The sequence below is a fragment of the Labeo rohita genome, chromosome 8 (assembly GCF_022985175.1).
Source record: "Labeo rohita strain BAU-BD-2019 chromosome 8, IGBB_LRoh.1.0, whole genome shotgun sequence".
Classification (NCBI taxonomy): domain Eukaryota; kingdom Metazoa; phylum Chordata; class Actinopteri; order Cypriniformes; family Cyprinidae; genus Labeo; species Labeo rohita.
In genome coordinates this window covers 29,065,181-29,092,234 of record NC_066876.1, presented here as the reverse complement: position 1 = coordinate 29,092,234, position 27,054 = coordinate 29,065,181, and the positions used below count along the sequence as shown (strand labels likewise).

Here is a 27,054-nt window from a genome sequence, read left to right as displayed (position 1 = left end):
TGTGTGTGTGTGTGTGTGTGTGTGTGTATATATATATATATATATATGTATATATGTGTGTATATATATATATATATATATATATATATGTATATATATAAGCAGTGCTGTCAAATGATTAATCGCAATTAATCACATCCAAAATTAAAGTTTTTGTTTACATAATATGTGTATACTGTGTATATTTAGTATGTATATATAAATACACACGTGTATGTGTATTTAAGAAAAATGTTATATTTATATATAAAATATTTATATAAAATATAAATTATATATTAATATAAACATATACACATGTAAATAATTTTTAAATATATATGTGTATTTATATGTACATAAATGATTAATCATGATTAATCACATTCAAAATAAACGTTTTTGTTTACATATGTGTGTGTACTGTGCATATTTATTGTGCATATATAAACACACACATGCATGTATATATTGTATGCATACATGTATAAGAAAAATGTTATATTTATATATAAAATATTTCTATTTCTATAAAGTATAAATTATATATGAACATAAATATATACACATGTAAATATTTTTGAAAATATATACATGTATGTGTTTATATATACATAAATGATTAATCGCGATTAATCACATGCAAAATAACAGTTTTTGTTTACATAATAATCAAACAATTAATCGCATCCAAACAAAGTGTTTTTAATAACACTATACACTTCAGTTTCATTAGATGTAGTGCTGTCAAAGGATTAATCTCAATTAATCGCATCCAAAATAAAAGCTTTTGTTTACATATTCAAATTAATCAAAATTCTTCACATGCAAAATAAGTTTGTTTACATAATATGTATACTGTGTATATTTATGTAAAATATTAATTATATATGAATACAAATATATACACACATAAAAATGTTTTTGTTTGCATGCATGTGTACCGTATATATTATGTATATATAAATGCACACATGCATGCATATATTAAAGAAAAATGTTATATTTACATATATAAAATATTAATTATAATTTATAATGTAAATACACACATGCAAATATTTTTGAAATACATGTGTATTTACATATACATAATAAATATACACAGCACACACACACATATTAGGTAAACAAAAATTTTATTTGGATGTGATTAATCGCAATTAATCACTTAATAGCACTAATTATACATTTACCATTTTGTAAACTCATGCACCCTGTACATTCTCAATCACTGAACATACATCCAAATTTTCAATTTCCACAACATCACATTATTTGATTCACACTTCCTGTCCAACATTGCATCTTAAAGATGTTTTTTATCTTCAAATGTTACAAAAGTCTAGTTTGTCTAAAAACAAAACTGTACAAAATGTAAAAGCCTCTGAAAAACGAACATTTGCATTGATATTTTTACAAAACAGAAAATTTGGCAAAATAATAAATGTTTGACATTTAACTGGAAAGGCAATTTCTGTGCATATGAAGAATCATAAATTAATAATTCCTGAAGGGGAACGGATATCATCCTTCATCATATTTTCTTTTAAACAACAAATTTCCAGTTAGAAAAGGTTTGCGGTTAAAACATAAGTTTACCTTATTGTCTGGTTTAATAAAAATTCCATTAAAGACAATAAAACATGTAAGACCTCTGACATAGCCGTTAACCCAACTCTTGTTATTATGAATTCATAGTCAGATTTTTCCTTATTTATCAAAATTACAATAACATGACAGACTCCTCCCTTTCCTCTTTGTTCTAATTCAGTCGTCTTTGTTCCTTGTGCTTATAAACTCATTTCCAGCCTTTTCCTCTTTTATAACTGGACAGCAAATACAAGCCAGTGAATTTTTAGGGCAGAACAAGTCGATTCCAGTCTTGACCTCATCTCCACCCTTGAGCGTTGGCTACGGGAGAGGAACTGACATGCTGGTTGAGTCATCATAAAGCCACTCATATTTGGCGTCTGACACCATTCTCTATTTCTTCTGCAAGAATTTCATTTTACTTCCTGCAAACAAACATATTTGTGAGTAAAACAATGAAAATACGTGGAAATATTCTAGACAAATGGAAAAGGCAAAAGATTTACCAAGCCCTTTGAGAAATCTGTTGACTCCACTTGTTTCAGGTTCAGGATACGAATCTAGATATTCCGCTGCTCTCATTTCAAACAGGCCTGTTAAACAAGGACCAAACATTCCTCTCATTACTTAAAGGAATGGTTCACCCTAAAAATAACTAAAACTCTAACCCAGAATATTTCTTCTCTCACCTTTAACGCCTCCTTTTCTGAGCTCTCGGTCATGAATGAAACCAGCAAACATCTGCGTGTCCATGAAGAGCTGGAGAAACTGTCGCACTCCCCTGGAAGGATGAGATTTCCTGAAAGCGTCCCTCTGCAGCTCTCGGGTCCCGCCGGGTCCTGTGTCACTCATGTAGAGAGAATAATGTCCCACCAGCTCCACAAAGAACCACACAAACGCCTCCGACATCAAAGTGCTCAGGTCTGATTTATCTGTTGGAAGAATAAAACCACAATGTGACATTGATACTGCATAGTATAAAAATAAAAACAAACTAAATGGCTTTAAAAGCCCATAAAATAAGACTTTTGTGGCTTATTTTCTAATGTGCCTCTAAAAGTTGACAAAATTAAAGCAATAAAGATGCCTCGCTCTTTCCAAGTTGTACAGTAGAGTAGTTTGTTTCTTCATTGGAAGAGATTTGGAGAAATTTAGCATTACATCACTTGCTCACCAATGAATCCACTGCAGTGAATGGGTGCTGTCAAAATGAGTCCAAACAGCTGAGAAAAACATAACAACAATCCACGAATAATCCATACAAATCCAGTCCATCAATTAACATCTTGTAAAATGAAAAGCTGCATGTTTTTAAGAAACAAATCCATTATTAAGACGTTTTTTAACGTCATACCATTTCTTTATGGTAAAATAAGAATGCTCTATCCACAATATTGCTTTCTACACTGAAAAAGGCATCTCATCTGAATCAGGAGAGAAAAATTCACAGGACAAGCACTATTTTAAAGCAAAAACAGTCTAAAACAGTTTTAAACAAATATGTCGGTGGATTTTGATATAAGAGGGATTGACTTTTTAACTGGAGCAAGCATTATTATGGATTATGGACTGGTATTTTGGTCAGAAGTGATGGTTTAAAAAGCTAAAACGCTTTGATGGATTTGTTTCTTAAAAACATGCAAGTTTTCACTTCACAAGGTGTTTTCACCAGAGTTGTGTGAATTATGATGATGTTTTTATCAGCTGTTTGGACTCTTATTCTGACGGCACCCATTCACTGCAGAGGATCCATTGGTGAGCAAGCAATGCAATGCTAAATTTGATAAAACAAACTCATCCACACCTTGGACGGCCTGCAAATTTCAGCAAATCTTCATTTTTGAGTAAACTATTCCTTTCATTTTCACTTGTGACCCTGGACCACAAAACCAGTCATAAGGGTAAATTTTTTGAAATTGAGATTTATACAATTGCAATTTATACATTTCCATTGATGTATGGTTTGTTAGGATAGGACAATATTTGGCCGAGATATGACTATTTGAAAATCTGGAATCTAAGCGTGCAAAGAAATATTAATATCCGAATGATTTTTGGTATAAAATATAAGAAAAATTGATAATTTTGACCCATACAATGTATTTTTGGCTATTGCTACAAATAAACCCATGCTACTTAAGACTGGTTTTGTGGTCCAAGGTCACATTTCAATGCATTTCAGGTCAAATTATTTGCTATTTGATGAAGACAGACCTAAAACTTCCTGTTTTAACCAGGAAATGTCAACACAGGAAAGAAAGCGGTGCTTGTCAAGCCATCAGTCCTTTAATATTTAGTATAACCGGCATAATAACTATTTTCCCATTAGGCTGGCTTAACGAAACATCTGTACACCTGAACACTTGTCAGCATGTTCCTGACCTCACTGGCCTTGTTTAACGGTTGGTTACTCATCACATCATGAATAACTAGACAGTAGGACTTTACAAGGTGAACAGCTCATTGTGACACAATAAGACAATGGACGAAACCTTCAGTTAAACCAGTTTAAAAGCCAGATGCTGAGTCAGACGCTTTGGGTTCGGCTGTGAATAACGGCACGTGTGGTAAGTCTAACCTCCTTTCCTGTCTCCTGTACATTGTTCTAGGATCTCCTCCCTGTTCTCCAGTATCTCCTGAAGCGCTGCCTGCAGCTTTCTAGGTAAGATACAGTCCTCGTCTCCAAGCTAGGACAACAGAGAGGAGAAAAAATGAGAATTTAGGAAAGAAACAGACATTTTTGATACAAAGGACAGATGGACCCATAATTACATTTCACAAATGATTTGCCAGCAAGTAGATATTTAGTACTTGGTACTCTGACATAGACTATTGTGCAAACATTTGGCATCAGCAATTTTTTTTTTCATTCAATTCATTTAGCAAGAATGCATTAAAACTTTGGGCTGTCAAGTCGATTAATCATGATTAATCGCATCAAAAATAAAAGTTTGAGTTTACATAATATGTGTGTACTGTGTATATTTATATGTATAAACGAATACATATACATATATGTATATATTTATATTAATGTGTGTGTGTGTGTGTGTGACAGCCCTAATTAAATTTAATATTTCATATAAATGCTGTTTTCTTAACTTTCTATTCATCAAAAATCCCCCCCCAAAAAATTATATAATTATATATATAATATATATATATATATATATATATATATATATATATTCCAAAAAATATGTTTCTTGAACAGCAAATCAGCATATTAGAATATTTTCTGAAGCATCATGTGATACTCAGTACTGGAATAATGGCCGCTTTGTGAATTTATTTTTAGAATATATTCAAACAGAAAACAGTTTTTTTAAGAATTGCAATGTTATTTAAATATTACTGAAATATTATTAATGCTTTTTTTGCATTTTTGATCAAATAAATGCAGCCTTGGTGAGCATAAAAGACTTCTTTCCAAACCACAGAGGATATCACTGACCCAAACCTTTCAATGGTCAAGTATAAGGAAAAAAAAACTGGAATTGCATGACAGTAGAAATATGTCCAAAAAGACTTCTGATTTATGTCTTTGACAGTACAGGAACTCAGGCCATGACTTGAGTTTCAGACCACACCCTCACAAACACACACATGCACTTGTGACACTTTCAAAAGAACACACCCTTGTATTATTCGGAAACTAAAACCTGCATACACACCTGAACAACAAACTTGTCCGCACACAAATCCACAATAAGAACCTGAAAGAAAAAGACAAAAAAAAAAAGGATGGAAGGTCAAAATGACAACAGGAATGAAGAACCCATTTTATGCAACAAACGTATGTCTTCCATGCTCTTTCAAAATAGAAAGCATAAGGAAAAAATTCTAGACATGTAACACAAATTACTAGTTGGACCCGACAGGAACCTCAGAATGCAACACTGTATACTTTTCCAAAGTTCATCATGTTATTTAAAAAAGACAAATGCAATCTTGTTAATGAAAGTTGGCAAAGTCATTAAAGGAGAAGTGCACTTCCGCATTTAAACTGCATTTTGGAAGATCAAACTCAGGGCACCATATCAATTCATTATATTGAGAAAAATGCTAAAATGTTTTCCTCAAAAAACATAATTTCTTTATGACTGAAGAAAGAAAGACATGAACATCTTGGATGACAAGGGGGTGAGTACATTATATGTGAATCTTTGTTTTGGAAGTGGACGTCTTTAAGATGTCATAAAAGATTCATTTTGGGTTTGTAAAAGAACTTTTTAGTGAACCATTAGTAAAGAACATTTTAAAAATCTAAAGAATGTTTTTCCACTAAAAGAACTTTTTGTCCGATGGAAAGGATCCATGGATGTTAAAGATTCTTTATGGAACACAGATGCAAAAAACACATAACCTATTTGTGACCCGGAACCTCAAAACCAGTCATAATGGTCAATTTTTTAAAATTTGATTCTATCTGAAAGCTGATGTATATAATATTTCAAATATTTGAAAATCTGAAATCTGAGGGTGATATTGTAAATATTGAGAAAAATCACCCTTAAAGTTGTCCAAATGAAGTTTTTCGCAATGCATATTACTAATCAAAAATTAAGTTTTGATATATTTACAGTAGGAAATTTATAAACTATCTTCATGGAACATGATCTTTACTTAATATCCTAATGATTTTTGGCATAAAAGAAAAAATGGATCATTTTGACCCATACAATGTATTGTTGGCTATTGCTACAAATATACACGTGCTACTTAAAACTGGTTTTGTGGTCCATTTATGTATTTACTTTCAGCATCTCAAATGCAAGGACTACTTTTCTGGTAGACTAAACTTGGATTCTTTTACAGATATGATTTAATACCTTATACCTCGGTCAAATAGCATTTTATTGCTGGGATGGGGAATTTCAAGCTGTTAAACAATGGAAACAATTCAAGGCATGGCGGTTATTAAATTAAACTCTGGCCATGGTCGTAATCAAATCTCAGAGCTCTCCTCTGTTGTTTAGAAGCATCTTATATGGGATCCGTGACATCGCCCAAGAAAATTTCCTTTTTACAGGCCAGAAGAGTCTAAGCAAGTTTAAAAGTTAAAAAAAAGGAAAATTCTGCCATTAATTACCCAATCTTCGTTGTAAGACCTTCGTTTGTCTGTGCAGGGTCAGAAAGCTCTCAGATTTAATCAAAAATATCTTAATTTGTGTTTCGAAGACAACATGAGGGTGAGTAACTAATGAGAGAGTTTTCATTTTTGGGTAAGCTATCCCTTTAAACTACAGTGCAAACCCTGACTAAGGTCTACAGGTCAGAAATGGTTGAAATTATTACTAAAAACATAATACCTAACAATTTTGGTGGAAAAAACTTAAAAGTGGATTTAAATATGGCTACTTTAAATGGACTAACCTCCTCGATGGGCATATCCAGCACCTCAGGCAGGGATGGAGACAGCGCCCCCATTACAAAAGGAGTTGGAGAGCAGCATATGTCTAGCATGTTGGCAGGGAGCACCGGTACGAACGTGTGCTGCCATGTAAAGGGATACAGCAGCGCCAAGGCAGAATGGGCGCATCGGGATAAGACACTGGCCAGAGACAAACAGAGTTGGATTTTAATTCTAGTTGGCATTCAGATTGCTATATTTGAGTATCGGCATGGGTGGTGGTCGGTACCTGAGCTTGTCTGCAATGAAGATCACCCTCCTCTCCAGCAGCAGAGAAGCGAAGACCTGCAGGAGTCTGGTCACACTGAGACACTGCAGCAAACTCTCAAAGTCCACGTGCTCCAGGCGAGAGTCCACCGGCCTACACAGAGTCAGAACCTACACATACGACAGAGACACATGGAGGATTCTCAGAAGATGGTGACAAACCTGTTCTCTGACACGAGTAATTAAAATGCTTTTAAATAGTTAAAAAACAAGTACAGGCAGGATTGTATAACAATTTATGGTAACGCTTAACATTAAGGTGTCATTTTTTTACATTAGTTAATGTATTAACTAACATGAACGAACAATGAACAATACATTTATTACACTATTTATTAATCTTAATGTTAGTTAATAAAAATACAGTCGTTTATTGTTTGTTCATGTTAGTTCACAGTGCATTAACTAATGTTAACAAACACTTTACTTGATTTGAATAATACATTAGTAAATGCTAAAATTAACTAAGATTAATAAATGCTGTAGAAGCATTGTTCATTCTTAGTTCATGTTAACTAATGTAGTTAACTTATGTTAACTAATGAACCTTAATTAAGGTGTTACCCAATTTATAAAATAATATGAAATGGTCTGATTCTATATCGTTTTGCACAGCTTTCACAAAAAACAACAAAAGTGTTAAGGGCCTGAAAAATCTGTTCTTATTTAAGTAAAATTTTAAATAATTTTCTTTGAATAATGTATAAAAATAATTATTTTAATAAAAGATAATTAATAATAATAGTAAATGATTAAATCATTAATGTAATCATTAATTTAAAAATAATTCTATTTTTAGTATTTTATTTTCCAGGGTTATGCATTAGCACAAGAGATAACAATTGTGCCAAAAAAATCAAAGTAAGTAATTCATAATATAAATAACTGAAGAAGAATGTTTGTCCCTTGAATTTTTGTCAAAGATGTTATTTTGAAAATACAAGATTTGTAGAAAAATAATTTCAAGTTTAAAGTTTACAGTAAAAAGGCTGTTGAAAATAACACATTTTCATATATTATATTTTCATACATTTATAGTACATTTTAACATTTTTTAATGTTTATGTGAAAGATTTTCTTTGAAAATTATTTTTTTACTGTTAGAATTTCTTAATGTTCATCTAATCAGTGGCATGTGTTTTGAGATGATGTTGACACAATCTTAAAAATAAAAAAAATATTTATGATAATTCTCCACTGGTTTTACAACCATTAATTTGTGAAATAAAATATATAATATATAAATAAATATGAAAATAATAATAATTAATAACAAATAAATAAACAGATAGATAGATAGATAGATAGATAGATAGATAGATAGATAGATAGATAGATAGATAGATAGATAGATAGATAGATAGATAGATAGATAATAAAATACAAATATACTAAAATTTGAAAAATAAAATTATAACACAACAACCGTCAAGTTGTCATTTATGACTAGTAATATATCTGTAATACTGAAAAACAATAATGTCAATATTTAAATAAATAACCAAAAATCAACACACTGCCACTGCTGCTCCCCCAAAAAAATACATTTATTAAAATCAACACAATGTTAAAGTGTCTTTAAAAAAAAAAAAAAATTAAATGGTAAAAAATAAGTAAAAATAAATGTATAAACTAAAGGTATAAACATGATCTTTCCTGAGTTAAACAATATCTTACCTCATTGCCAGATCCGGGCAGGAAGCTCTTGACTGTAATCGTGCGTCCTGGAGCGGGGAAGGGAGCTTCCATGACACTGTGCATGAAAGGATGAACCAAGGCAGGGGAAATCTCTCTCCTCCTCTCCACCTCCTCCAAGATCTGCTCCCAGACATTTCAGACAGTTACAATCCAGAATCTGTCTAACAGGTTTAGTGCTGATTAAACAGGAAATTCATATCTGATCTCTGAAGTGTCCCTGACCTTTGAGAAGAGATTGAAGCAGCCCAGTCTGCTGATGATGCAGTGAACTTCAGGCAGTCTCTTCCCTTTCCCACTGGGCTGCAAGACACAGGTCAAAGGTCAAGGTTAGTGCAGATTTACCACTGAGAATACACAATATGCCCTACCATATCATTTATTCACATCATGCTGTTCAAGCCTGCATAATGATTGATGTGAGGTTTGGAATGAGATGATGAATAAAAGGTGACTTTTGGCCCAAGTAGTATTTTAACTGATCAGGCAAAATTATATTTGTCTGTTGAATTAATATGATCACCATATTTATAATCTCACCAGGATTTTGCGGCAGTATCCAAACAAGCGACTCCCGTCCTCCCCCGTTAGGACAAAAGAAAACGTTTCACTGTGGATGATAATCAAAGATTATATTAGGAGCGTGAATTAGTTAGCCAAGTAACATAACTTGTTTAATATTAGAATGTTACCTGGTGTGATCTGAGGAGGGACGCCAATCATGACAGTCTGGAAAACAAAACTTGGGAATCGCCTTTAATCTGTCTTCAGCCTCACGAGACAGACGAGAAGACTTCTCAAACTAAACACAAAATAAATACAGAAAGATCACATTATATAATCAAATATATAATAATGACATTGATTTTTTTTATTTATATAATTAAGACATTTAAAATGAAAAAGTAAAATGTAAATATTATTATTATAATACTACAGTTATATTTGAATATATTTATATAAAATAATCCGAAATACAATATATAAATCTAAAAAGAAATATATAAAAAATAATAAAAAAGAAAGAAAATAGTGAAACACACTTTCCACAATTCAAATATAAAAAATTAGGCTCATATTATATTTATATAAAATAAATCTTAATTACAACATATAAATACACATTGTATATAACTGTAGATTATAATAAAAATTAATAATAATTTTTTAAAAAATTAGACAGTAAATACTTATTATATTTTATTCTATTTATATAAAGTAGTCTGCATTACAATATATAAATATAAAAAGAAATATATAAAAAATGTATTTTTATAAAATACATTTTAATTACAACATATAAATACATATTATATATAATTTTATATTATAATTAAAATTACTGTAATTATTTTAAAATTAATAGATAAATACTTTTACTATATTTTATTATATTTATATAAAATAATCTGAATTATGACATATAATGTAAAAAGAAATATATATAAAAAAAAAAAAAAATCCACAATTCAAATCTCAAATTAAAGTCAAATTATATTTACATAAAATAAATCTTAATTACAACATATAATACATACATACAAACACATACAAAATTAAAATGTAAATACTTTTATGTGTTTTATATTTACATAAAATCATCTGAATTACAATATGTAAATATAAAATGTATTAAAAAAAAACAATAGTAAAAAAGAAAATGAAAATGGTGAAACATTTTCCACAATTCTAATGTTAAATTAAGCTCCGCCCTTATTATTTTTCACAAAACATCATATTACAGAAGTTAAATGCAATGTTAACAGTTTTTTTAAATACATTTGTAAAAATGTAATTTATCCCTGTGATTGCAAAGTCACATTTTCAGCATCATTACTCAAGTTTTCAGTGTCACATGACTAATTAATGTATTTAAAATTGAAATGTTTTATATAGTAGTATACACACACACACACACACATATATATATATATATATATATATATATATATATATATATGTGTGTATATATGTATATGTATATGTATGTGCATATATATATATATATATATATATACACATATAATGTATATATATTGGGGCGGAGGGGGTCAAACCCACACTCCACAATTCAAATCTCAAATTAAGCTCCACCCTTTATTATTTCCAGATTCCGTCATTAAGACTTATTAGGTCTGTTTACCTTCGTAGGGAACTGTTGTGTGATCTCAGGGATGTATGTGTTTCCAGGGGAAGCTTTTCGAAGCGACACCACTACAAATTGCTGGAAAAGCTGCTGCTCTTGTAGTTGGATCAGGTCCCTCTCTAAAGTGCGGTAACCCGGCCGTCGCTTTAAAGTTGACTGAACGTACACAGTGCGCTGGGAGCGATCTATGAGAAAAGAATGTAAACAGCATCGTTGAGTTTATAAAAACTGCTAAACTGGTTTGATATACAAGTTAAACTTGAATAAACAAGAGTTCTCCATGCCAAGGCCTGACAGAGGCACTGACCTTTCGAGCTCTCCTCAGGATCACTCTCTGTTCCACTCAACTCATCTGCCATAAAACAAACATTTACTGCCTGATTAGGTTTTTTCTCTTGGTAAAGCAGGTAAGTATGAAATATGCATCCTCTCACCTCTGGTTGCTGTCGCCCATACTCGCTTCCTTCCTCTTTTGGCTTCAAATATCTCCTGGATCCTGTTTACAAGCTGCATGAGAAAAACACACACAATTTTTGTACACTAAAAGCTATAATCCAGCTTGATTACAACTTTAGTTTGTACAATCTAGTTTTTGAAAGAATTTTTATTTATTTTTATCAGTAAAAACAGCAATATTCTGAAATATTTGTACAATTTAAAATTTCTATTTTCTTTTTTATTATATTTTAAAATATTATTTATTCCAGTGATCCAAAGCTGAATTTTCAGCATCATTACTCCAGACTTCAGTGTCACTTGATCCTTCAGAAATCATTCTAATATGCTGATTTGCTGTTCAAGAAACATTTCTTCTCATTATGTTGAAAACAGTTATGCTGCTTAAAGAAGTCCACTTCCAAAACAAAGATTCACATACAATGTACTCACCCCCTTGTCATCCAAGATGTTCATGTCTTTCCTTCTTCCGTTGTAAAGAAATTATGTTTTTTGAGGAAAATATTTCAGCATTTTTCTCTATATAATGGACTGATATGGTGCCCTGATTTTGAACTTCCAAAATGAAGTTTAAATGCAGCTCCATTTCATGTTCTCCCTCAACTTCAAAATCGTCCTATATCGTTGTTTTACCTTTTTTTGTTAAGGGTGTTTGATCTTCTTTGCATGTTCACTTTGCAAAGACTGGGTCGGTACTTCTGCAGCGATGTAGGATGATTTTGAAATGATTTTTGAAGTTGAGGGAGAAAATACGATTGGAGTTTTTCGACATACCCTAACTGTCTTGAGCCAGAATACACAGAGTTCAGGGAGAGCAAGGCAAGATGAGCGTTTAAGAATAAAAAGTATTTAAATTGTATTATTTTTATGAAAATAACCGATCATTTCGCTAGATAAGACCCTTCTTCCTCGTCTGGAATTGTTTACAACCGCATTTGCGATAGTTTGAAGCCGCATTTAAACTGTATTTTGGAAGTTCAAAATCGGGGCACCATATCAGTCCATTATATGGAGAAAAATGCTGAAATGTTTTCCTCAAAAAACAATTTCTTTACGACTGAAGAAGCAAAGACATGAACATCTTGGTGAGTACATTATATGTGAATCTTTGTTTTGGAAGTGGACTTCTCCTTTAATATGTTTGTGGAAAACAAGATTCATTTTTTATTTCAGTATTCCTTGCTCAGTAGAAAGTTTAAAAGAACAGTTTAAGTCTTTACTGCCACTTCCAATCAAATTAATTCATCCTTGCTGAATTGAGAAATCTTATTGACCCCAAACTTTTGTAGTGAACATAAAACACATTTATGAAATGAAATTTAAATGAAAGCCCAGAAAATGACTGATTAAAATATGAAACACATGCAAACACAAAACTATAACCATGAGACTGATGCATCACGATGAGCAGTGACATGTGTCTACATGTCTATGTCTGGTCAAAGGAAACGTGACATGCTAATTATGAATTATTATAATTATTATAGTCATGGAGAGCACAGAGGTCTGGCCACATCACACAGTGCGAGCAGTGAGACAGCACACTGTTGTGGCATCTGCCCATGATGAACGGAAACAGCGTGGTGGTGTTTTCCCCCGATAAAAGCTTAATGTTCACCATGTGTGTGGACAGTAAAGGCCTTTTAATGCACCGCATCATGCGCTGCTTTGACCTCAACATGAGTTTCAAATAGAGTCATGGAAGAGTGATTTTGTGAGGTTGCTAGGTACCAGAATGCAATACAATAAACAATACACACAAGTATTTGAGCTTAGAAATGCAAACTTCATGATTCATCACAGATAGAAAAAAGGACATGAATGTGTGTTCATTGCTGTCTCGGGATGCTTTTGGTGACTTTAAACCTTTTCAAGAAAAGACGCACCATGATGGCAGGATAACATGCTGTCAAACTTGGACTTTTGTAATTTAAGTGACACAACATACAGTATCAGTCAAAAGTTTTTGAACAGATTTTTTATGTTTTTTTAAAGAAGTCTCTTCTGCTCACCACCAAGTCTGCATTTGTTTCGTTCAAAAATACAGTAAAAACAGAAATATTCTGAAATCTTTTTAAAATTTAAAATATCTATTTTCTTTTTTGATATAGTTTAAAATATAATTTATTCCGGTTATCCACAACTAAATTTTCAGCATCATTACTCCAGTCTTCAATGTAACATGATCCTTCAGAAATATCTAATATGCAGATTTTCTGTTCAAGAAACATTTATTACTATTCTTCTTCTTCTTCTTATTATTATTATTATTATTATTATTATCAATATTTAGAACTTTTTTGATCCACTTCAAATGTTGACTACTATATATATCAGGTTTTAAGGTGTAGAATATGAAATAACACCTGCACTAACATCTCAGCACAACCTACAAAAGAACTAAACATCTGACAGAACAACTTCCACATTTCCCACATGCTGTTTGATGTTAAAAAGAGAGATTTCCATAGAAGAAAGCAGAGTTCTTACCTCTCCTTTCTGCTCGCTCTTATTATTAAAACAACATTTCTCCATGAGCTTCGTCTACGCTGCTTCGGCCTGCTGATTTTAGCTTTTCCAAAATAACTGCATGGATCATACTGACACAAAGCTGAATATAGCTGATTAGTCAGCAGCGTCCAGTATGATGCACAGGCACTTCATGATAATCCTCAACCTTTCATGCTCCAAAGGGAGCGTTTCCTGCCACCATCAATCCATCTTCTCACCACTTCCTCAGTCCCATTCCCTTTTCCTCTTCAAGCATCAAAGCTGACATTTCAAGTTAGACTTTGTTTTCCATGTCTGTTTCTTTCTTATATTCACTGCTATTTTACTCATGAGGACTGGGACAAAACAGGCTAGAGAAATGGTTTATGCATCAAATGCATCAAAAATGATTTGTGTATGAAATAATTACAAGGCTATGCATAATATTTGCTAAATTAAATCTAATACTTGTTTCTAACCGATTCCAAAAATAGTACCTGTTTTGATCTAGCACATCACTTATTTTTTCACAAAACATGATGCATTTCATATTATTTGTAGCATGGTTTCAACAACCATATATAAGGTGAAGATGCCTTGTATTATCCCTTAATAAGCAAAAAAACTGCCACAAAGACATTATGAAATACATCTATAATTTGAAAAATCTCCATTCCTATTTTGTGAAAAAAACTGATCATGATGTAAAGTTTGTACTGATATTTTAAAACTTTTTCAAGATTCTGGGCTTTACTATTAGTGTTTGGGTGCAGCTTCTGTTTGTAAAACACAGAAGAATTTATTATGTAATGTAAAAGTGTGGTTAAAGTTCACATGCATACAATCAGAGAAACAGGTGACAGCAGGTGCATGTTGAGCAATGTTTAATGACATCTGAGGCACGTGTTTATGCGTGTGGGATTACCGGGGGTTGTCGGTTTGTCCTGTATGCAGTAGCAGGTTTGGCTGCTGATGATTTAGGAGTGTTTGTAGCAAAGGTACGTGAAGGTGACGTTATGGATTCTTTGCGGTCCCGCCCCACTTTATGCAGCCTGTCGCCGTTAGGCAATAGCGTGAAGGGCTTCGGTGAGAGCTGCATACAGAAACAGAGGGAAGAAGTCAGAAAACAAACAGTTTAGTTCAACAATTAGACAGTCGCATTAATATAAAAAAAAAAAAAAACAGTGAGAATAAATGTCTGTGAGAAAGCAGCTTTTGAAAGAAGTCAAGGCTTCATTCATTTGATCAAAAATACAGTAAAACAGTAAAATCTGATTACAATTTAAATTTAATTCTATTTCAATGTATGTATTTTAAAATGTAATTTGTTCCTATGATGGCAAAGCTGACATCTTCTATTATTATCAGTGCTGAAAACAGTTCAAAAGAACTGCATTTATTTGATAAAGAAATCGTTTGCAACATTATGAATGTCTTTTATGTCGCTTTTGATCAATTTAATGCATCCTTTCTAAATAAAAGACTTTTTCCTAAAAAAAAATCTTATTGAAACCAAACTTTTTAACAATAGTGCACGATACTTACTGAAATATGACTTAAGCTGGCTGCACACTAGACGATTTTTTAACCTTAACCGATTTTATGGGAGACCACTGACATGAAGACAGTTCCCTCCGATTTTTAGCCTAAAATCCTCTGAATGCACACACTAGACGATTCGACCAGACTGCGACACCACACACTTGCTGACTGTAGGAACGATTTTCACAGTGACACGAAATCTTACAGAGACTTGCGAGATCAAGCGTGACTACAAAAGAAAAACAAATGGAAGAAAATCAACGCGCTCTGTATCACAGTGAAAAACAATGTATAAAAAAGAATATGGGGGATATATAGATGGTATGCATTGATGTCACTTTCCTGCCGGGACACGCCCCCTTTGCTGGACTGCGTGGCAAAAGAGCCTTCAGCGTGAATGGATTTAATAGGGAAGATGTGAAAATGAGAGGAAAACAATCGATAATCAGTTTAAACTAAATGTTGCTTAATGTTCCTAACAACTTAACAAATATCCAGTGGTCAATGCATTTTGATGCAGCCAGAAATCGTGTTTTCTAAAACTTATATGTGTCTGATTTTGACGCCGGGGAAAATAAATAAAGCAAATTTCCCTGTGAACTCACTTATATCAATGTTAAATATATCATCATATCGACCAGCTGAAACACGTATATAGTTTTTGTCAGTATTTATTTAAAAACATCCAGTTATGCAGAATTTAAGATGGTAAATATTTAGTTGATGAGTTGTCAATACGATATACTATAATACAATATATAGGATATGATTTTACTGCACAATTCAACATATTAACATGAAATGATAACTGCAAATCTGTGTTTCGCTGCCTGGAGACCATTTGTTTCTTTAAATTGCAGCGATTAATTTGTTCTCTTTCTCTTTTCAGTAGCTTTCAGCAGGTTTCCTCAGGTTTTTTTGTCAAATCTCTTTGTACAGTCAATCGCAAAGGTTCTGGTTTTAGAGGTGTTTTGTGTGTTCTGTCGCAGCATTCGCATTGAAACCAATGCTGCCACTCAGTCTTTTTGCCACTCAGTGGGCAGAGCTGCAGCCACTCCAGCTGACGATGACATCACATGCATACCCTCTATTCTGGTTTCGTGGCATTTTTTGTGGCTGCCAAGTGCCAAGCACACGACATCCGGTAAGTGACGCTTGCTCGCTCTCACTGGCAGGTATAACGTCAGAGACAGCCCGATCAAGAATCCTAAACATCAAACATGTTTGATATTTACGATTTGAGTTTGGGGATGCTCCGTCTTGGTCGGGAGCAGTTAAATAATTGTAATGACACCACACAACAGAGGATTTTCTGGACAAAAAAATTGTTTGCGACAAGCCTCGAATCGGGCCACAGCCCCCCAATCATTAAAATCTGCCTTAAAATCGTCTAGTGTGCAGCCAGCTTAAATCAATATACATTTAAAATGACAGTCACCTTGATGTGTGGGCTCTCTCTCTGTCCAATGGTGTAGTTTCGTGGCCGTCTTATAGGCAAACACACAGGCGAGAGCTTGATGTCTTCATATGGGTTCTCTTTTGATATATCCACTGCAGATGATTAGTTGAAAATAAGTTTTAATAAGTCATGCAAAAAACATTTTAATGTCCTCTACTCTGGCTTCAATACAAATCAGGACGTGCAAAACATGTTTTCAAAATAAAATAAGAAATAAGAAAACTTTTTGCTTTCAAAAACGCCGGTGTCTTGGGATGCATTTTTAAAAGCTAGACTATCTAATTAGCATACCATCTCAAAAACAGTGAAAGACATGATGAAATGAGCAAAGACATCTGTTAATTAATGCAAGCAAAGCATTTTAATTAATGCACCACTAAAAATATCAAAACTAAGTTTGAAGTTTGTAAGATAATTTAATACTTTTGAAGTCTCTTCTGCTCGCCAAGGCTGTGTGCATTTGATCAAAAACACAGTCAAACTGTTCTCTATTTTAATAGATTTTAAAAAATAATTTATTCCTGTTATAGCAAAGCTGAATTTCCAACAGCCATTACACCAGTCTTCAGTGTCACATGATATAATAGAATTCTAATAGAATGATAGAAAAGAATTCTGATATGGTGATTTGCTGCTTTTATGTTACATTATAAATGTCTTTACTGCCATTTCTGATTAGTTTAATGCATCCTTGCAGAATAAAAATATTCATTTCATTTCTTTCAAAGACGAAAGTTTTAGTCAGTGCAGACATATGTTTTACTGTGCTTCACAGTAATATCTGATTGATGACATGTGTCTTGGCGTTTTCAGAATCACTCACAGCTGATGTCCTCATAGATGCTGTCTTCAGACCGGGCGTGGTAAAGACCCGAACGGCGGCCCTCCTTTCCTCTAGAGGCCTGTTGGGCTGTCAGCCGTACCACATCCTCGAACTCAAATGACTTCCTGTGGAGAAAGGGACCAAGAGTGTGAACAGTCCCTGTATTGTAATCCAAAACCAGGTTTCATACAGGGTAACTATTAATCCAAAAAGTAAGTTCCAGAATCCACATCAAACACTTAACATAAACAGGGTATAGAACTGATATATTATGACTGGAACAGACACTGGGTTCCAAATGATCGAGTAGAAAAACAATTAGAGGAAGGAGTAAACACAACAGCGTGACCATTAGAGTGTTCAAAAAGCCCTGAGTGACCTCAGCAGGCTTCGCTGAAACAGAAGTAGGCCAAATGTGGACAATGGACCGTGATTCTGCCAAAGAACAGCTGACATCACAACTGGGGATAAGGCCAGACAGCTAAACTATCACCCACTCACAGCTAAACTCTTCACGCTGTCCTCCAACACAAAGCTGTCCAACTCAGAGTACAAAATGAATGAGTACAACATGTAGATTTTTACATTTCTTAGGAAACTGTTAGTGGTGTTTACACAAGTTCACTTAATTCACCACTAAAAATCCATCATCATTTACTCACCCTAGTGTGTTTCCAAACCTGTATGACTTAGCTTTTTCTGTGGAACACAAAATAAAATATTTTGAAGTATTTTGAATTTAATCACCCCTGTGTCATCCAAGATGTTCATGTCTTTCTTTTTTGAGGAAAACATTCCAGGATTTTTCTCTATATAGTGGGCTTCAATGGGGATCAGCAGGTTGAAGATCCAAACTGCAGTTTCAGTGCAGCCTCAAAGGGCTCTACACGATCCTAGCCGAGGAATAAGGGTCTTATCTAGCGAAACAATTAAAATGTATGTACATTTTGACCACAAATGCTTGTCTTGCAGTAGCTCTGTGATGCACATGTGTGTCTTCATGCATTGTGTAATCACGTTGGAAAAGTCACATGCAGTTATTTCTTCATCTGTGTACTTCGGTTCAAAAATGTAGGGGAAGGCAGAAAACTCCATCTCATTTTCTCCTCCAACTTCAAAATTGTCCAATATCGCTGTTTTATGTTATTTGTAAAGGTCGTTAGTTCGGTATTTCCGCCTACACCACGCATGTGTGACTACGTAATGCATGAGGTTGAGCTAGTCCAAAACAAGCTTTTGTGGTTAAAAAGTACATAAATTAAATAATTTTTTTTTGACCAATCGTTTCACTAGTTTAGACCATTATTCCTCGGCTGGGATCGTGCAGAGCAGCACTCTGAAGCTGCATTGAAACTGCAGTTTGAACCTTTAACCCATTGGCCACCACTGAAGTCGACTATATGGGACCCTGGACCACAAAACCAGTCATAAGGCTAAATAAGGCTTTTTTAAATGAAGATTTCTACATCTGAAAGATGAATAAATAAGCTGATGTATGGTTTATTAGGACAATAGTTGGCCAAGATACAACTATTTGAAAATCTGGAGTCTGAGGGTGTAAAAAAAAAATCTAAACTTTGAGAAAATCACCTTTAAAGTTGTCCAAATGATGCTCTTAGCAATGCATATTACTAATCAAAAAATAAGTTTTGATACATTTACGGTAGGAAATTTAGAAAATATCTTCATGGAACATGATTTTTACTTAATTCCCTAATGATTTTTGGCATAAAAGAAAAATCGATAATTTTGACCCATACAATGTATTGTTGGCTATTGCTACAAATATACCCTTTCTACTTATGACTGGTTTTGTGGTTTAGGGTCACATACGGAATGTTTTCATTCCTCATATGGAATGTCATCCTGGAATCCTTAATTTCTTTTTGACTGAAGACATGAACATCTTGGATGACATGGGGGTGAATAAACTGTCAGGAAATTTTAATTCTGGAATTGAACTAATCCTTTATGGGCCATTCACACAGAATGTGATTTTGTGTCTAAAAATGCAGGAATGGTTTTAAAAAAAACCTTCTCTGCCATGTTGCTGCCAACTAGCTAAAAAGTGCACAACGCTTGCCCCACCTCTTTTGATTGGTTCACTGTTTTGGAACTTTTTGAGCATTGCTGCATGTAAATACTGAAAGTCTTTTAACTTCACAATATCTTAAAAACAAGGTGCTTGTGCAATACGCTACAAAAGAGGTGAGATTCATGCGCAATGGTCATACATGTCTGTCCAGGACATATTTACATAGAAAAACAATGGAAAAGTGCATTACAATGAAAAATGCGTTCTGTGAGAAAAATCTCATCACTTAGAAAAGTCATAGCACACCTCTCCTCAACTATCCGCTTGATTTGAGCGATCAATCAAGGTAAGGCATGTCGGTATGAGAACGTTTGGGCCAACACCTATTGTTCGTTCACAAATATATTATTTGTGACCAGGTTTAACAGGTTTTGAAAAGCCGGCAAACTGCTATTTATAAAGGGCTATCAACCCACTTTTTTTTTGTACAATATAATCACGAGGAAGTTGTTCCATCTAATTACATTGCTAGTTTCTGGAATATTCCTTTTATTTTTAAATCTAATTATTTAATGACTAATTTGATGGCATGATGTTACTAGTGACGCAGCAAAATGAAAATACAACTGGGTAAAAAAAAAAAAAATTTTAAATTAGAAAGTGAAAACAGAACTGAAAGAGTAGACAAGTGCAAAGGTGGAAATGTCATCACATTAATCCATAAATGGCGTTAAAGACTTAAAGATTAGATATAGATGCACACAATGATGAAAGGTCACAAATAATTGATTTTAATTGTTTTGTTTTGCCTGCTCCCAACCCTAAAAACCTCAATAGGTATATGTGTTTGTATATATATCATAAATGTTTACCTTAATATATTTAATGCAGCATCTCACAAGATCTCTTTATGAATAAGAAATTGAGTTTAAAGTACTTACAACTGTTGGACGCTATACTAAAAACCTCCCTCGTTTCCTTTTCCTATGTTTGGGATTAACTGTAATGTGATCTGCACTGTGGGAAAAGTATTCACCTGTTCTTTCTGTTTCTGGAAAAGCCGTTGATAGTGTTGACTGGACAAGGAGGAGGTGGACAGCTGGGTGGCTTTAATATGATGTCATGCTTCCGGACTTGATTCCATTTGCTGACTGATGGAGTCTGGTTCTCCGATGGGATCCAGTGGCCGGGCGGACTGCTCGCACCCTTGTATTGGAATGTACGCTGTGGTTTAGGTGGAGGAGAAGAAGGTCCAATTTCACCAAGACACTTAGTCACCATTGAGGAATCCCTTTCCTTATCCCAGAAAGAGTCATCTGCCTCCAGTCGCTTCCAAAAACCCCTGGAGGTGTAAAAGTTCCCCGGAGGCAATGACGCCTCTGGATCATCTACACATTGAGGTAGAGATGTAATTTCGACATCTGTGAAATGGTTTGTCTTGATATTATTGCTTTTAACATTCAGTTTAGCCACTTGGGCTTGAGTTACAGTGCTTAAAGTCTTAGGAGTTGACGCTACAAATTTATTTGCGTGAATTCGATTTCTTGGGAAATCAGATTGGATTTCTCCTGTAACCGGTCTTAAACTTATCTGGTTTTCCCTGAAATCCAAACCCAGGCTTTTGGCTTTTGATACAGTCGCTTTGTTTACTCCATCACTGCCGTCAAGTCCATTTCCAAGGAGGTCCCCTGAAAGCCTACGAGATGCTAGAGTCCGCTGAGGCTTGGCATTCCCACTCCGCACGTCCTCCTGTTGGCTGAGACCCTCCCATTGGGAGATTTTCTGCTTGATGTTGACGCCAGGCTCTCGCGTGTTCGGCCACGCTGGCGTCGCTGCTTTCTTCTCTCCGGCGACAACATTCTCCCCTCTTTTTCCATGGTCCACTCCGAGGGCCAGCATGACGACGAGGCTGCCGTCACACCGCAGGATTGTGTGGCATTGCAACAGCAAGTCTATCAAGGAAGAAACCCTTCCTTCGTGGTACAAAGAAGTTAATGAAGTTCACCGAAGAACTCTTTTCCTGTAGGATTCAGTTCCTGTGCCATTCTTCCTTCACTTTGAAGCCTGCAAAGGAAAAAAGCACACTTAACGATTGGGTTTAACTTGCAGCTGCATAATATGCATCACAATAAAATCAACATTGCAATATAGCTTTAAGAAATTTAAAAGGATCGTTCACCCAAAAATGAAAATTCTGTCATTAATTACTCACTCTAATGTTGTTCCAAACCTGTAAGACGTTTGTTCTTCTTCGGAACACAAATTAAGATTCCAGGCCTAGAAACATAGTAAGGACAGCAGTAAAACCGAAACTGAGAGTCCATATGACATGTGGTTCGAACATAATTTTACGAAGCTATGAGAATTAGGTTTTGTGCACAAAGAAAACAAATAATAATGGCTTTATTCAAGAATTCTTCTCCTCCAAATCATTGTCTTCAGCCATTATCAAAAGCACCACGATGTCAAAAGGCTCTCTGATTTTAGAAAAAGTATTTTAATTTGTGTTCTGAAGATGAACGAAGGTCTTACAGGTTTGGAACGACATGAGGGTGAAAAATAATGACAGACTTTTTATTTTTGGGTGAACTATCCCTTTAATTACATAAATATATGCTTTACTGGTTTCAAGCACAGCACTTACACAAATGTAATTTATGAAACAGTGTTTCAGCATCTATTTAAGCCATTCTGAGCTCAAGTTTAGTGTTTTGTGATGGTTTGTGTTTACCAAAGAAATTAAGACATAAATATTAGTATTGCAATTTTACATTTTTTTATTTTATTTTTATTGTTTGATTTTATTATTTTACAATATTTATTTTAAAGTATTATTATTTATTCATTATTATTATTTTGATTCATTTTTATTTCATATCACAATAATCTTATTATTATAATCAATAATAAAATAATAATAAAAATAATAAAATAACAATAAAATTATTAGTAGTAGTAGTAGTAGTAATATTATTACAACAATTATGAGAAATATTATTTATAGTTACTAAATTGGTCAAAAACATTGAGAATTGGGCTTATAAAGAATCAACTTTCAAAGATTCTTTTCTTTTCAAAGTTTTTTTATTATTATTGAAATGGTTACTGAAAGGAGTTGATTTGTGTATTAAAACAAATACATGCTTTATAAAAAAATCATAAAATGTGTAAAAAAAAAAAAAAAAAAAAAAAATGTTGTATACCAAAGTATGATGAACACCTGAAATTTTCAAGTTTTTCCTATATCTCGAGGCCCTAATAGAATTTCACACTCAGAAAACATCTTCAAAGTAAACTTTTTTCAGCAACTTTTTTTCTTTTCACTTGTTTCCTTTTCACTTCACAACAAAAACACCCCACTAACTCCAGCATGATTCATTTTCTCTAAATATTGATATTCATATACACTGGTGAAAATTCCTGCATTTTTTCATTTCACAATACATATACACTACCAGTCAAAAGTTTTTGAACAGTTTTTTAAAGAAGTCTCTTCTGCTCACCAAACCTGCATTTATTTGATCCAAAGTACAGCAAAAACAATACATTTCTGAAATATTTTTACTATTTAAAATAACTATTTTCTGTTTGAATATATAATTTTAAATGTAATTTTAATGTAAATTCTATCAAAGCTAAATGTTCAGCATCATTACTCCAGTCTTCAGTATCACATGATCCTTCAGAAATCATTCTAATATTCTGATTTGCTGTTCAAGAAACATTTTATTATTATTATTTTCAATATTTAAATCAGATTTTTCAGGATTCTTTGATGAATAGAAAGATCAGCAAGGGAAAGTAATTATAGAAATTAATGCTTTTATTTAGCAAGGATGCTTTAAATTGATCAAAAGTGATGACATAGACATTTATAATGTAACAAAAGATTTCTAACATTTTTCAGCATAATAATAATGTTTTTTGAACAGCAAATCAGAATATTAGAATGATTTCTGAAGGATGATGTGACTGGAGTAATGATGCTAAAAATTCAGCGTTGAAATCACAGGAATAAATTAATTTTAAAACATATTCAACAGAAAAGAGTTATTTTAAATAGTACAAATATTTCAAAATGTTACTGTTTTTGCTGTACTTTGGATCAAATAAATGCAGGCTTGGTGAACAGAAGAGACATCTTTAAAAAACATGCTGTTCAAAAACTTTTGACTGGTAGTGCATATTACAAAAAAAAAAAAAAGAGTCATTTTTCCCAATATCACACAGCCTTACTTCAACTGACAAACACATTTAGCGCACACAAAAGTTGATAATCCGTGCATGCTGCATAAATGCAGGAAACCAAAGATCGTCACTGTCAAGGTCAGCAGCAAAACCAAAAATAAAAACCCTAACAAAGAGGAGACGGACAGCCACAGGAACATGGGAGAAGACAAAGCATTGTGGGGGCCTCCGTCCCCAGGAACACCCACCACCCCCACCGCTCCCACCCTCTCCAGCTGGGCCCGTCCCAAGCACTGCCATGCATTAACACACTTGAGCATAATGTAATTCAATTTCACTCCTCTCCAAAAGCTCTTTCAGCCACAGCACGAAAAGGACGTGCATTCCAAGCATTTCCACATCCATGTGCGCATAATAGAATGCCCTTCATTGTGGCGCAAGAACGAGCGGTCAGCACATCAATGAGGAAAATATGCACGATTTCATGCATGTTAATAAACGCTGGTGTCTATGCAACAAAAAGAGGCCACTACTGTAGACGGGATGGATCTGGCAGCTCTAACGCAAGCTCTCATCTGCAGGCCAAAGCATTTTGGACACGTTGCACGTTACGCTGAGAGTGAAGACATGCAGGAATTTCTTGGCACCGGGATCGAGCGACATCATAATTCAGTAAATATGACCACATTTGATCAGACGGACCTGAAAATGATGCCTTTGTTCTGGATGACCTACATCTAACGTACACGCTGGAATCTCTCCGCGATTTGAGCCAGATCCCATCCCCCTTGATCATCACATCTACTGACCCACTTGTGTCTGTGTGCAGGAAGCCTAGCCTGAGTTTCCTGATTCGCAGGAAGGCCGGATCAGCAGAATGTCCATGAAGATGATTTTGCACACTTAATCTGGTGTAGTTTTTCCAGGCTTGTTTTTAGTGACTCAGATGTCTGGCATGAAGCTGAACAACGGTGCACAACGGTGCAGATGGCCTGCGTAGGTTTGGATGAGCCAGACCGGCGGTTAATTACAACTTGCGGGGTCTGTGGTAAGCCGTCTAACTCCAATCATCCTGACTTAAACTTCCCAAATGCATGGGAGGAGGAAGTTCTCATGATGGTAACTCACAACCTGAAAAGCGGAGTAAATCCTTTCTCTATTTTCTCCAAGTCACCTGCTTTCAGGTACGCAGAAGAAGCTCTGCGCTTGGGGTTTGGTAATCAAAAGAGTCCTCAGCAACCGCAGACATACACAAAACACCCCTACAATGCCATCGTCAACCAGACACTAGTATTACCCCAGCCCTTAAATGGTAGACAATCAAGACATAAATAAACTATAATATCACCTAGGACAGGTGATCCACCCACCCCAGGTACTGGTGCATGAGGGGACATGTCTCTGGGTGGAGTAGATCAAAAGGGTGGGAAAGTAAGTTCACTGACAAAATTAAATCTAATTATGTCTTTATGACAAAACGTGTGTCAAATACTATCTAGCTAGCATACTGAGCTGTAAAAGTTAATAAATAGCTCAACTATGGTGCCAACACTATAGATATTTTACCCAATGGTGTAATGAGAAAAGCTGTAATATTAGACTTTATCCAACATTAAGAAATAATAAGCAGGCTGAACTTCAGCATAGTTATAGTTTATCATGAGACCTGAATAAACTATTAAAAAGGTTAAAAAGGGTATTTACTCTTAAAAGCTCTAAAACCGGGTACGAAAAATAAAATATAGAAATAAAAAAATTAATAATCATTACAACTTACATTTTAAATAATTAAAACAAAACATACATTTTAAATTATATTAAATAAATAAATAAATAAATAAATACAAGCAGCGACCCAGCTATCATGTCAGCCAGCTCAAATCTTTTGTTATGAAGAAATATCAACTTACTTACGCAAACTTGTCCGCTGTTTCACAACACATATGTTCGACTCCGCTGTAGTAAACCGAAAGAAAAGTTCTCAGAAGAGTTCACTTAAAGTAAATACTGAGTCTGTAAATCTGTTGTGGACCCGAAGTCTTCATATCTCACGGCTGGTTAGCCTGGCGGCTAAAAACTTCCACGGAAAAAAAAAAAAAACTTTACATCCATTCACTTCCACAGCTAGTAACCGACGCGTTTCAAAACAACAAATAATTCCCGGCAACTGGCAACAATGTAACTCCTGGTGTTTGTTTATATCCCCGACAGAAAATGTTATCGGCGTTCCTTGAGGAGTTGGATGTGTTCGTGTAAGTCCTCCTCCTGTGCTGTCAGTTCCCCATCTGAGCTTCGGTTCCTCTGAGTGGATGAATCAGCTTATGAACGTGTCTGTTCATAAAATTACTCGTGTGTGTTCCTAGAACTGATTCGATGGGAAACAGAAACGGAAATGCTATTGTCTTGATTTTATTGTTTTAACTCTACGGTGATACGAGGGAAATATATGCTAAACTGGTTTATACTGAAACAAAATGCAATATTTTATGGGGAGTAGGCTATAAAGCACACTTTAATAGTCTATTATTATGTACGAGAGTTAAAATACGAAGTCATTTACACTACCAGTCAGAAGTTTTTGAACAGTAAGATTTTTAAAAGTCTCTTCTGCCCACCAAGCCTGCATTTGTTTGATCTAAAGTACAGCAAAAACTGCTATTTTGAAATATTTTTACTGTTTAAAATAACTGTCTTCTATTTGAATATATATTAAAATGTAATTTATTCCTTCAAATCAAAATTTTTAGCAGAATTACTCCAGTCATGATCCTTCAGAAATCATTCTAATATTTTGATTTGCTGCTCAAAAAAAAAAAAATAAATAAATAAATAAATATTATTATGTTGAAAAGTAGATGAGTCGATTTTTTTCAGGTCTGTTTGATGATTAGACAGTTCAGAAAAACAGCATTTATCTGAAATATAAATCTTTTGTAACACTATAAATGTATTTACCATACAAATAAAA

The 27,054-nt window shown here is 34.0% G+C and overlaps 1 protein-coding gene across 2 annotated transcripts; it reads right to left on the bottom strand.

Annotated features, from left to right (window-relative positions):
• Positions 1 to 659: 659 nt before the first annotated feature.
• Positions 660 to 26,395, bottom strand: dennd2c (DENN/MADD domain containing 2C). 2 transcript variants are annotated; one of them, XM_051117449.1, is made up of 19 exons: positions 25,997 to 26,395; positions 20,935 to 21,962; positions 17,864 to 17,988; positions 17,020 to 17,132; positions 14,965 to 15,132; positions 11,528 to 11,600; positions 11,401 to 11,445; positions 11,091 to 11,278; positions 9,640 to 9,749; positions 9,488 to 9,557; positions 9,173 to 9,250; positions 8,930 to 9,070; positions 7,215 to 7,363; positions 6,949 to 7,126; positions 5,247 to 5,288; positions 4,151 to 4,259; positions 2,262 to 2,504; positions 2,079 to 2,165; positions 660 to 1,997 (listed from the first exon to the last, which is right to left on the bottom strand). In XM_051117449.1, exons 2-19 carry the CDS (start codon positions 21,795 to 21,797, stop codon positions 1,966 to 1,968), a joined length of 2,814 nt encoding a protein of 937 aa, XP_050973406.1. In that variant the 5' UTR covers positions 21,798 to 21,962; positions 25,997 to 26,395; the 3' UTR covers positions 660 to 1,965. The 2 variants fall into 2 exon arrangements, with proteins under 2 accessions (XP_050973406.1, XP_050973407.1); XM_051117450.1 differs by having other exon boundaries at positions 26,001 to 26,395.
• Positions 26,396 to 27,054: the final 659 nt, after the last annotated feature.

Bases quoted from the DNA above. Each gene is read 5' to 3' on its own strand.
- dennd2c (XM_051117449.1), bottom strand. From the start codon at position 21,797: ATGCTGGCCCTCGGAGTGGACCATGGAAAAAGAGGGGAGAATGTTGTC. The intron at 11,279-11,400 runs GTCAGTGCCTCT...CTTTTCTCATAG, and splicing joins TCCTGAGGAGAGCTCGAAAG to ATCGCTCCCAGCGCACTGTG. The intron at 7,127-7,214 runs GTACCGACCACC...GTCTCTGGCCAG, and splicing joins TTCATTGCAGACAAGCTCAG to TGTCTTATCCCGATGCGCCC.